The sequence below is a fragment of the Schistocerca nitens genome, chromosome 6 (assembly GCF_023898315.1).
Source record: "Schistocerca nitens isolate TAMUIC-IGC-003100 chromosome 6, iqSchNite1.1, whole genome shotgun sequence".
Lineage (NCBI taxonomy): Eukaryota > Metazoa > Arthropoda > Insecta > Orthoptera > Acrididae > Schistocerca > Schistocerca nitens.
Genome location: NC_064619.1, coordinates 615,458,608 through 615,471,761, shown reverse-complemented (window position 1 = coordinate 615,471,761; position 13,154 = coordinate 615,458,608). Strand labels below are relative to the sequence as shown.

At 46.5% G+C, this 13,154-nt stretch overlaps 1 protein-coding gene across 1 annotated transcript in view; it reads left to right on the top strand.

The window, feature by feature from the left end:
• LOC126263522 (DNA ligase 1-like) overlaps positions 1-9,722 on the top strand; it is a 29,017-nt gene extending 19,295 nt beyond the window's left edge. The window contains exon 3 of the mRNA XM_049960615.1: positions 9,546-9,722. Coding sequence (XP_049816572.1) covers positions 9,546-9,722 — 177 coding nt within the window. The remainder of the gene's footprint in view (positions 1-9,545) is intronic.
• Positions 9,723-13,154: the final 3,432 nt, after the last annotated feature.

Sequence of the window (13,154 nt, the reverse complement as noted above, 5' to 3'; positions counted from 1 at the left end):
AATACTATGAAGACATCTACGATATCGTTGAGTCCAGCGCAACGCCTTACGACCCACTAGTCAGCATCTTGGATATGATAATCACACCTTAACATAATGAAACGTTCTTAGCTGCATTTCAGCCTGAGGAAGTTTACAAACGTATTGTGGGATCGCCTTCTCAAAAATCTCCGGGTCTGGATGGACTTCCCAAGGAATTTTACGTGCACTTTTGGCCGCTGTTTGGTGCTACCTTTAAGTCTCTTTTGAATGAAGTGTTACAGAGTAGAGTAGTGCAGACCTCGTTCAAGGTGGGAAAAATTGTTTTAATCGCAAAACGCCCCTGATCTGTTTCCCCTGACAGCTTTCCCCCTATCACTTTGTTAAACTTTGATTGTAAGACTGTGGCCAGGGCAGTTAATAGTAGGATGTCAGTTCTGATGATTGTTGCCAAACATCAAAGCTGCGTACCTGGTCGTACCATTCTTACTCCTATAGCCGAGTGCCGTGACGTGGTTTCGGTTGTTGCTGTAACGTCTGCCCCTTGTTCCCTTCCTTTCCTAGATTTTGACAAGGCATTTGGTCGTGTTAATCACGACTTCTTGCTTCGAATTCTGCAAGCAGTTGGTTTTACTGCTGACACCCGGCGAGTGCTCTCAAATCTGTGTACGGGTACTTCAGCTTCGGTGGTTGTTAATGGGCAACTGACGCCCCCGATAAATATCCTTCGGGGAGTGCCTCAAGGAAGCCCGTTGTCAGTGACTTTCTTTGTCTGTCTCTGGAGCCCCTACTTTGGACGCTAGCATCGCGGCTGAAAGGTTGGACGCTTTCCGGAGAGACTATAGCTGTTCGAGCACAAGGGAATGATGTGATGGTTCTACTCCGCAATTCTGCGGAGATACCTCGACTGAAGGCTGTAACCGATGATTATTGTCGGAGTTCAGTTGCAATTCTTCATGAAAGTAAATGTAGACTTCTTAGTTCGCGAGGTTTTTATGACGCTCTTGCTACATGCGCTACTGTGGTGGATCGGCATACGTCTCTTGGTATCATCACTTATCGTTGTCCATTCAAAGTGGCGACGCACAACTGGAAATCTGTTACGGAAAAAATTTAGGGTGCGGTACTTGAACATGAAAGGCGTTCTCTTACTGTGCTCCAGAGAGTCCGAGTACTGGATGCATATGTTTTATGCAAAGCTTATTATTTGGCCCAAGTTTATCCGCTTCCCTCGATGATAGCTAAGAAACTACAGTAAGTGTCTGGTCGTTTCTTGTGGAAAAGATGTATCTTTCACTTACAGTATGAGGTGGTTACAAAGCCTCGTTCCTTTGGCGGGTTGGGCCTGGCTGACATACGAAGGAAGACGGAGATGCTATATGTGCGACGTACTATTTCGATAATAACTCAAGAAACTCGCACATTGTCTCGTTTATTTCTCTGTGTCCGTCCTGCTAGTCTTGAACCGCCTATTGATGTTGGTCGCATACATTATAAGTTAAAACACATCCGTAACTTCTATCTTGAGGTGAGCTATTTAGGGGCTGACATTTTACAGAGACCCGTCCTTATCATGAAATTCCTACAGAGTCGTTGGAAACAGTTCCTTGCCCGAAACTCATTGAAAGAGGATCGCGGCAAACAAACTGGGCGACAGTTTGGTGCGTAGCGTTCTCTTGGTATAAGATAGTAAATAACTTGATTCCAACGAACGAGCGACTTCTCCCTATTGGGCTTAGCGACACGGATTTATGTAATCGTTGTAAGTCTACAGATACGACATCGCTTCACTTGTGGACGTCATATGACAAATTGGTCTCGGATTAGGACGCAAATGGCCTTCCTTACTCGATCTTTTGAGACTACACTACGGACATCATACTGTGACCTGATTCTTCCTTCTTTCCACGGTCGAAAACCCAAACGCTTATGTGGTTTCTGGGACACTTCGTTCATTATGTAGTATGAGGCGAGGGGTAAGATCACAAGAACTTCATGGAGTGCATGATCACGGCCTATTGTACATGTGTGTGAATGCCTCGATTTTTGAGACCTTTTCACCAACATGTTGAATCTTGTTTTCTGTCGGCAAGATGTCGGTTAATTTCATTTTTCTAATGATAGGTGTTTTCCTTGTTATGTATGTTTCCCATCTGATTTGCTTCCGTTTGTTCTCTCCTAGTTTCCCTGCTCGTTTCGTTTTAGTGTTTGACTCAGTATCGCTTTATTTCTATTACAAAATGTGTGTAGATAAATTATATATACACATGAGCGTTTACAATCCTTGAAATAATATTGAAATTATTCTTAGTTTGCTATTTAGAATATGATCTGATTGGTTGTCTTTCTGCTTTTAGATTCTATATAATACAAAATAAAAGTTAAAAGAACTAAAGAAATATAAAAAATTATAAAAAATTGTGTATACCTATCACGAGAGCTTAGTGGTGGCTTTCGGCTATATTATCGGTTTTTTTTCCTTTCTCATTTTGTTATTGTTTTGTTGTCATCATTAATTTGTTCTCCCATTTGCAGCTTATATTACATGATGATCTGACTATGGCCTACCGAAGTTTCATGATAGTAGCAAGTCACTCTGGCAAATAAAAGGAGGAAAGTGGTCGGTTTAGCCAGCGCGAGATGTCGGGATTGAATCTCGTTGTCTGCTCTCCCATTTCTTTTTAATATCACATGATTCTGCCAAAGAGCAGTATTAAAGTAATTCCTGCAAAATGTACTCCGCTGGCCGCTGGTTCGCGGTGGTCTCGCGGTTCTAGGCGCGCAGTCCGGAACCGTGCGACTGCTGCGGTCGCAGGTTCGAATCCTGCCTCGGGCATGGATGTGTTTGATGTCCTTAGGTTAGTTAGGTTTAAGTAGTTCTAAGTTCTAGGGGACTGATGACCACAGCAGTTGAGTCCCATAGTGCTCAGAGCCATTTGAACCATTTTTTGGCCGCTGGTTCAGCCTTGCGAATTTTATTTTTACGGGCAGGTGAAGAATCTAAAACGACGAAAAATTGCGCCTACGTCATCGAACAAATTACGAAGATAGCTTATACAGACACCAGCAGAAAAAATTAAGCACTCGTGCAACCATCCGTTTTATGGACCAATATTCGGTGGTACGATTCGATATGCGTGGTACACCACTAATATCAGTGATGAACGAGAACCTCTTGTAAGTATAAACCAAGTTTGTTTTACAATACACAGACTGAAAAAACAGGACACATGTATGTCGTAATAATTGTTTGTTTTTCAGGTTTCTGCGATGAGTATCATCCAGTTTCATGCGGTTTACGATAGGCAACGTGTTAGAATTATCACGATTATAGATATGGTAATATAAATAAAATGATTCTATACTGATTTTATTGAAACTCCTGGCGTATCCTGTTCTTTATTTACAGTCTCCCTACGAGAAATGATTTCTCCTTTCTTCGGGTTAAAAAGTATGAAAATATTGAACGAATCATTAAGTACTAATAATTTTGACATTCATAATGAGTATGTTTTAGAATTAAGTGGGAATGAAAAAAAGAAACAATAGCGTGATTCGATCTAGAGACCTCGCACTTACGAAACCAAGCGCTTACTCGCGCAGCTGAGGACTCTTGAATACTAGCGACCACTCGGAGTATAAAGGGTAAGCATTAATAAAAGCGGCATCCGCCTCTATAGCTGAATGGTCATTCGCTGCTCGGCCGCCGAGCTGGACGGACGTGTGGCGGCAGAGCTAGGAGGGCTGACGTAAACAGCGGCTGTGTGGCTGTTAAGAAGGTCAGTAGAGCGCTTTGTTTACTTTGCATCTTTCAGTGATTTAAAATGACAAAATGAACGAAATTAACTGTGAAAGAAGAGATACGGTTAGATCACTTTTGATTGGACCTGCAAAAGACCAAAGGCTTTTGAGATCACAAGGTGGCTTTCAGAAACAGTTAAGATCATAGGAGACGAAATTATTGGCGTTCATCTTTCTTTCGTTTCCAATTCTGTCTTTTTGAAATTGAATTCCTCTGATTTTTGCTCCTCGATAGTTGAAAAGTGTGGTGGCAAAATGAAATTTAATCGTGCAGACGGATCGGTTAGTGACGTTCTTGTTTCCCATGCTGGGCTAGGCATTCGAACAGTGAGAGTTTTCGAACTGCCGTTCGAGGTCCCTGCCGGAGCAAATCAATGCTGTTCTTCAGCCCTATGGTAGGGTTATGTCTAATATTGCAGAAAAATGGTCGGAGCAATATACGTTTCCGGTTTTGAATGGAGTTAGACAGATTAAGATTGAGCTCTTACGACATATCCCTTCTTACTTGAATATCTGTGGTCATCGCGCTCTCATAATTTACGATGGGCAGCCACGGACTTGTGCGTTATGTAACGCCACAGGGCACGTCACAAGTGAGTGCAGTAGAAGGCGTGTTCCTCAGTTACCGACTAACGAGGCGGCTGTCCCAGGACAAGTTGTTAGCATGCAAGTGACGTACGCTGCCGCGGCAGCTAGCCGGGCCCCCTATCAACAGAATATGGCCGAGCAGGCGGGACCTTCCGACGCGCGCACGCAAACGGGAAGCACCGCGGAGTTGACTAACGATGACAGAATCAGGCCAGTAATGACGTCACTGAGGGCGCACTGCGCTTGTCCTCTGAGTCTGACAACTCTTCCAACGAACGACAAGCTTCATCGATAATACCTGATGTAGACATGGTAGAGTACGAAGCGGTAGTTACACACGAAGGGGCCAACATCCCAGAGGGAACTACAGTGGATGGACATAAAGAGGAAGTGATGCAACAAATAACTGACAACCACACAGATGATAGGACACCACAGACAGGTTCAGGAAATGTCAAAGGAAAAGGGGGGGGGGGCGCAAGAAGACGAACCAGTGACACCACCCATCTCACGCGTCGTAGAAACAGCAGCAACGGCCGACTGCGAAATTAACGGAGCTCAAAAATCTTCCGCCACGAAGGCGGGACAGGTGACTTCGCTTCGACCTTCCATGGAGTCGCCAGGGAGTTCACCAAAGGTTTCACCGACGATTTCACCGAAATCATCAAAAAAAAATTTTTAAAAAAACTGGTCAGCGAGGCAGAATGTTGTGTGAAGGGGCGTGGGTTCGATTCCCGGCTGGTTCTGAGAATTTTGTCCCCTCAGGGACTGGGTGTTGTGTTGTCTTCACCATCATATCATCCCCATCAACACGCAAGTCGTCGAATTGGCGTCAACTCAAAAGATTTGCACCGGATGACCGGTCTACCTGAAGGGAAGCCCTAGCCACAAGACATCGTTTTTTTTTTTTAACTAAACAGACAAGCTGCAGGGATGGATTCCCCGTTGGAAAGGGAGGGAGAAAGGTCCTATGAACATGGACGGTATGCGTGCAATGGCAACAAATCGTCAAGCTGCATCGCATCCACGTCGGAGCAGATATTCAAAGCGGCCTCCATGAGAATAACGGCGATAGGCACAGTAACAGTTGTAATGCAAGATACACATAATCCTACTTTGGCTCAGACCATGTTGGCGAGCCACTTTCCAGGAGCCTGTATAACGGTTCGTCTGAACATCCTGCAGAACCCAGTCCTCCAAATCTGGTGTACGCGCAGTCCACCTTCTCCCTGCTCGTTCATGTGTCGCGGCGCGGCTCCTCCCGTCGGAGGTTCTAGTGCTCCCTAGGGCATGGGTGTGTGAGTCGTCCTTTGCGTTAAGTCAGTTTAATTTAGAGTAAGCAGTGCGTAAGCCTAGGGACCGATGACCTCAGCAGTTTGGTCCCATAGTCCTTACCAAAAATTTCCAATTTTTTCGTTCGTGAGGCTGAAAGTGTGGTGTCACCGCCAGACACCACACTTGCTAGGTGGTAGCTTTAAATCGGCCGCGGTCCATTAGTACATGTCGGACTCGCGTGTCGCCACTGGCAGTGATCGCAGACCGAGCGCCACCACACGGCAGGTCTCGAGAGACTTACTAGAACTCGCCCCAGTTGTACGACGACTTTGCTAGCGACTACACTGACGAAGCCTTTCTCTCATTTGCCGAGAGACAGTTAGAATAGCCTTCAGCTAAGTCCATGGCTACGACCTAGCAAGGCGCATTAACCATATCTGGAGAGAGTCTCACTTGTATTATCAAGAGAAATGTACCACAATGAATTAAAGTTAAGTATACGAGAAGTTAAGTATACGAGAAGCTCCGTAGCTTATAGCTTTCATCACGTATCCTGTTTCAGACTTAACGCCAGTCGGCGTGTGTGTACGCGTGCCTTTCGGTTACCCGTCACTGTGGACTGGCTGCCTTGTCAGTCCACTACAGAAAGGACCTATGATCACACAAACGCCCTAAAAGGGCTTCATACTATAACGGTACTTTGCGGGCAGGCGTGTCAATTATCATCATATTAATTAAAATCGGGGATAAATAGACTTTATTTTGGAAGAATTAAAAAGGGGAAAGTAATACTAAACTTTAATAACTTCACAGTATTACTAAGAAGCAATATAATGAAAAGTAATAAAAAGCAAAGTAGCAAACACCAAGCGGGACAGAAAGATATAGGGGCGCGTTTGCTTTTTAATACATATAAAAGAACATGTAACACATTATTGAGCTCTCTACCTTCAGTTATCGCAATCGGGCTAGTCGATGAAAATGTGGTACGCGACTGCGAAATTCGTTAAGGAGATTATTTAAAGACTCTTCAAGCACGTTTAAAATACATTACGTGTGACGAAGTGATCAGAGACGTTTATTGTCGGGTGAAGTGAAAATGAATCCGGCAACATAATTCGAACTTTGTGTTAGCTGGGAAAAATACTCTTGGGAAACTATTATGGTTGTGGAACCCACGAAAGTTGGGCGCAACGGAAAGCTATAGTTTACGTAATTCTGCATTTTATAAAATGGTGAAACGCGTGTGCGCGGAACATTAATAGAATCTTATCCTTGGACGGTTGCGAGGATAACTGATACAAACAACGCGTCAGCATAAAAAATAGTTCGCTTATTAACTACCAGATATTAATTAACGGGGACCTAAAATACTAAAAAAGAAGGATAGGATCATCACCTCCAATCCCAATTCATATTTCATATTTAATTAGTGAAAAGTGTTAATAAACAAACTAAATTTCAATTTTATCCACGATTTTGGCTTCATTACGTAGTCTTGACTACATGGTAAACAATATCTGTGGAAGTTGTATGCAACGTATCGTCATAATATTTAGCCAACCAATTTTGTGGGACACCAAAAATGTAAATGCATGAAATTGTTCTTACAGCGGATGTATAATGTGTGAGTGCGACGAACTATACTGAGAAACTGAACATCCATTACGTACTTGCATGTTTATCTGCGAAATTGGTCCTTGTCGGTACATCAGCATAGAGTTCGAATAGAATCTCTGGAACATTGCAAACCATTCAGATTAATCGAACATCTAAATACGCATAATGCTGGTACCACCAGGATGTGTTCTTTCTCCTCACCCCCGTGGCAGTAATTGAATTAAGAGTCAGCCGGGGAATACATTTAAATCCATTGACGACCATTGAGCTAACGTTACGAATTTTCAAACGTCCACTGCCATGTATGAAAGCGAGTGACACCACGAGTGTTAACGTCGATCGAGGGGTGTCGTCGTGATCGTATTGAATGACATTGAGCGGTTACAATACGTTTTGTGATGTGGTTGGTATATGTGAGGGTACTTGTTTTGGTAAAGCCGTGCTGCCTCTAGACTGTTTTCCTCTGCTTGGCCACACATAAAGACCATCTCGGCTTGGTCTCCATACGAATACCGGACCATTCTGCTGCTTACAGTACGCTGCGTCAATCACACAGCCCGCAACATACAAGGAACACACGACAAGTGGTCAGAGTTACTTTCATCACTCAGTGGCATCTACTGTAGCAATGATGCATTTCTGGACACATGTTCATAGAACAGTTTTTCCTCCATTTTCAGTCAGGAATCCGTCCCTGCACTTTGCCTTTTTTATTATTGTTCGCCTTTTATAAGCACGCCTAAAATTTCCAAACCGGTTTTTCTTGAAAACTGAGACTTCCGTTTTCCTATTCACTCATGTTGAGGTCTCAGCTGTTACCAACACACCCTGTCAGTACGAGGTCCATTCAAGTTCTAAGGCCTCCGATTTTTTTTCTAATTAACTACTCACCCGAAATCGATGAAACTGGCGTTACTTCTCGACGTAATCGCCCTGCAGACGTACACATTTTTCACAATGCTGACGCCATGATTCCATGGCAGCGGCGAAGGCTTATTTGGGAATCTGTTTTGACCACTGGAAAATCGCTGAGGCAATAGCAGCATGGCTGGTGAATGTGCGGCCACGGAGAGTCTCTTTCATTGTTGGAAAAAGCAAAAAGTCGCTAGGCGCCAGGTCAGGTGAGTTGGGAGCATGAGGAATCACTTCAAAGTTGTTATCACGAAGAAACTATTGCGTAACGTTAGCTCGATGTGCGGGTGCGTTGTCTCGGTGAAACAGCACACGCGCAGCCCTTCCCGGACGTTTTTGTTGTAGTGCAGGAAGGAATTTGTTCTTCAAAACATTTTCGTAGGGTGCACCTGTTACTGTAGTGCCATTTGAAACGCAATGGGTAAGGATTACGCCCTCGCTGTCCCAGAACATGGACATCATCATTTTTTCAGCACTGGCGGTTACTCGAAATTTTTTTGGTGGCCGTGAATCTGTGTGCTTCCATTGAGCTGACTGGCGCTTTGTTTCTGGATTGAAAAATGGCATCCACGTCTCATGCACTGTCACAACTGACGAAGAGAAAGTCCCATTCATTCATGCTGCCGTTGCGCGTCAACATTGCTCGGCAACATGCCACACGGGCATCCGTGTGGTCGTCCGTCAGCATTCGTGGCACCCACCTGGATGACACTTTTCGCATTTTCAGGTCGTCATACAGGATTGTGTGCACAGAACCCACAGAAAGGCCAACTCTGGAGGCGATCTGTTCAGCAGTCATTCGGCGATCCCCCAAAACAATTCTCTCCACTTTCTCGATCATGTCGTCAGACCGGCTTGTGCGAGCCCGAGGTTGTTTCGGTTTGTTGTCACACGATATTCTGCCTTCATTAAACTGTCGCACCCACGAACTCAGTTTCGACACATCCATAAGTCCATTACCACATGTCTCCTTCAACTGTCGATGAATTTCAATTGTTTTCACACCACGCAAATTCAGAAAACGAATGATTGCACGCTGTTCAAGTAAGGAAAACGTCGCCATTTTAAGTATTTAAAACAGTTCTCATTCTCGCCGCTGGCGGTAAAATTCCATCTGCCGTACGGTGCTGCCATCTCTGGGACGTATTGACAATGAACGCGGCCTCATTTTAAAACAATGCGCATGTTTCTATCTCTTTCCAGTCCGGAGAATTAAAATCGGAGGCCTTAGAACTTGAATGCACCTCGCATGATTTAAATGTGCGGGCGGAGGGTAATATGGTATCCTTCTGAGCTGGATAGGATATGTTGGAGCAGTGTCCGCCGTGTCGCGTCACGTCTACCTTTAGCCGTGCTGTGCTGGGCCGCAGCCCGCTGCTCGCTACCCGCGTGACCGCCGCTGGAGCTGGCAAAGACGCCGCGAGTCGTCCAATGCTGGGTCGCCGGGTCGCTGCTTGACGAGGCCCATGATGTTCACCGAGGACTGCAACCGCCGCTCCGACTCCCTGTCGCTCGGCCGTTCCCGCAACCCCCACCTTGTCATGTAGAAGGTTAGGCAGGCTGCTGTGGCCGCGTCTCCCTTCATCCGGCGTCGGACTCCCGCTTCTTTCTTCTGCTCCTCTCGCTCCGTGTGTTCTCACTGCAGCGCTGTTTCTCGAAAGACTCTCAGAGTCGTCAGTCCAGTTATGAAGTCGTGGCGAGTACCTACGAAGTACTTCTCTCAAAAGTGATTACACAACCCCACACATGGTTTCAAAATTTGTTTGCCTATGTCGCGTCAAAACACAGGACCGAGGGAAGACACGGGTTTACAGCTCACTCTACAGTTCTCGAGCAGTTAAGAACTGGAAGCAAACAAACTTCCAGTGATGGCAGGTTTTTTTTCCAATAGTGTTTCGTACAAGGTTCACACAATTCTTATGTTACCAATTGACATATTATCAGTATCATAGAACAGTCTGGTCTAGTGATGCCTAGAAGGCCAACGTCAAACCTTGGGTATTGTCAAGTTTAGGGTGGTTTGAAAGTCCGAGCAACAAAGATCCAGGGGTAAACTCAGGCAATTCCTGGACGAGGTGCCTTAGTCAACCCGGAACACCTTTTGATAACCATGAACCATTGCAACTTTCAAAAATCGTGCAAAGGTAATGGTACATTTCTGGTCAGATTCCGCCAGGCGATGCTGGCTCCACAGATAGTCCATGAAAGAGACAGCATCTTTTTAATTGGGCCTCCTTCCTCCCCTATAGCCCTTCCTTTTCCTCTCCAAAATTGCCGCCATCCTCTAGTGTCGACGCAGAACGTAAAGCAGGGTGCTGCTAGTAGAAACCAAAAATAAAAGCGGAGGCATACTCTGCTATGCCTCAGGGGGCGACGACACACTACCCCGAATACACCTCTCTGTGCAGGTGTGAAGTAGTGATGAGTTTAGAAACTAAAAAGGAAGAAATAAATAAAGACATAAATGAAGGCAAATTAAAAACAGGGACGGCAGCACACAAAATGAAAACGTACTGGCGAGATAATCCCATCGCCCATTGAATTAACGAAGTAATAATCCTCTAAGATACTCCTGGAAATGGAAAAAAGAACACATTGACACCGGTGTGACAGACCCACCATACTTGCTCCGGACACTGCGAGAGGGCTGTACAAGCAATGATCACACGCACGGCACAGCGGACACACCAGGAACCGCGGTGTTGGCCGTCGAATGGCGCTAGCTGCGCAGCATTTGTGCACCGCCGCCGTCAGTGTCAGCCAGTTTGCCGTGGCATACGGAGCTCCATCGCAGTCTTTAACACTGGTAGCATGCCGCGACAGCGTGGACGTGAACCGTATGTGCAGTTGACGGACTTTGAGCGAGGGCGTATAGTGGGCATGCGGGAGGCCGGGTGGACGTACCGCCGAATTGCTCAACACGTGGGGCGTGAGGTCTCCACAGTACATCGATGTTGTCGCCAGTGGTCGACGGAAGGTGCATGTGCCCGTCGACCTGGGACCGGACCGCAGCGACGCACGGATGCACGCCAAGACCGTAGGATCTTACGCAGTGCCGTAGGGGACCGCACCGCCACTTCCCAGCAAATTAGGGACACTGTTGCTCCTGGGGTATCGGTGAGGACCATTCGCAACCGTCTCCATGAAGCTGGGCTACGGTCCCGCACACCGTTAGGCCGTCTTCCGCTCACGCCCCAACATCGTGCAGCCCGCCTCCAGTGGTGTCGCGACAGGCGTGAATGGAGGGACGAATGGAGACGTGTCGTCTTCAGCGATGAGAGTCGCTTCTGCCTTGGTGCCAATGATGGTCGTATGCGTGTTTGGCGCCGTGCAGGTGAGCGCCACAATCAGGACTGCATACGACCGAGGCACACAGGGCCAACACCCGGCATCATGGTGTGGGGAGCGATCTCCTACACTGGCCGTACACCACTGGTGATCGTCGAGGGGACACTGAATAGTGCACGGTACATCCAAACCGTCATCGAACCCATCGTTCTACCATTCCTAGACCGGCAAGGGAACTTGCTGTTCCAACAGGACAATGCACGTCCGCATGTATCCCGTGCCACCCAACGTGCTCTAGAAGGTGTAAGTCAACTTCCCTGGCCAGCAAGATCTCCGGATCTGTCCCCCATTGAGCATGTTTGGGACTGGATGAAGCGTCGTCTCACGCGGTCTGCACGTCCAGCACGAACGCTGGTCCAACTGAGGCGCCAGGTGGAAATGGCATGGCAAGCCGTTCCACAGGACTACATCCAGCATCTCTACGATCGTCTCCATGGGAGAATAGCAGCCTGCATTGCTGCGAAAGGTGGATATACACTGTACTAGTGCCGACATTGTGCATGCTCTGTTGCCTGTGTCTATGTGCCTGTGGTTCTGTCAGTGTGATCATGTGATGTATCTGACCCCAGGAATGTGTCAATAAAGTTTCCCCTTCCTGGGACAATGAATTCACGGTGTTCTTATTTCAATTTTCAGGAGTGTATATTACGGGTTGATTGCTTGCTTTGGCCCCAAACACTGTCACGAGGAACTGGATGCTCGCAGCAGAATATTCAAGGAACACAGGGGTCTGATTCACACTGTTTATTTGCAGTCAGAGTAAATATTATACTGAGTTCCAATCTAAGACATGAAAAAAAGCAAAAAGTACAGCTGGTTGCAAAACAGAAGTCAGTGTTTGGGTCCATGGGGTGAGAGGTAACAGAATTAGCAAACTGTGACAGCGTTGTAAATTATGAACGTTGAGAGCAGCACTCGAGGTGAGAAAAACAGACTTGTCAGAGGTTACCCGAGGATGATACCGAGCGACACGGAGTTGGCGCGCCAACCGTCTGACCGAGAAAGCTGAAAAAAAAAGCAAAAAAGAAAGAAAACATGGGCTATTAAAGCGTTGCAGCGGAGCACTATTTCTCCATATGTACCCTATCTATAGTAGGCCCGCCGATCTGCTTGCACTTTACAGGCATCGGCCAATCTGACGTGAGGTTCAAATGGTTCAAATGGCTCTGAGCACTATGGGACTCAACTGCTGTGGTCATAAGTCCCTTAGAACTTAGAACTACTTAAACCTAACTAACCTAAGGACATCACATACATCCATGCCCGAGGCAGGATTCGAACCTGCGACGGTAGGGGTCGTGCGGTTCCAGACTGTAGCGCCTAGAACCGATGGGCCACTCCGGCCGGCTGACGTGAGGCTCTGCACCTCCCTGATGCCACTTTTATGGAGTTACCCTCTTCCTAGTCTGTAAATTGGGTTGTTTCAGGTCATTACATTAACAAACTCCGGTAGCAACAGCATTCAGCCGGGAGCTAAACGTGACTGCCAATCTACATCTACATCTACATCTATACTCCGCGAGCCACCTTACGGTGTGTGGCGGAGGGTACTTATTGTACCACTATCTGATCCCCCCTTCCCTGTTCCATTCACGAATTGTGCGTGGGAAGAACGACTGCTTGTAAGTCTC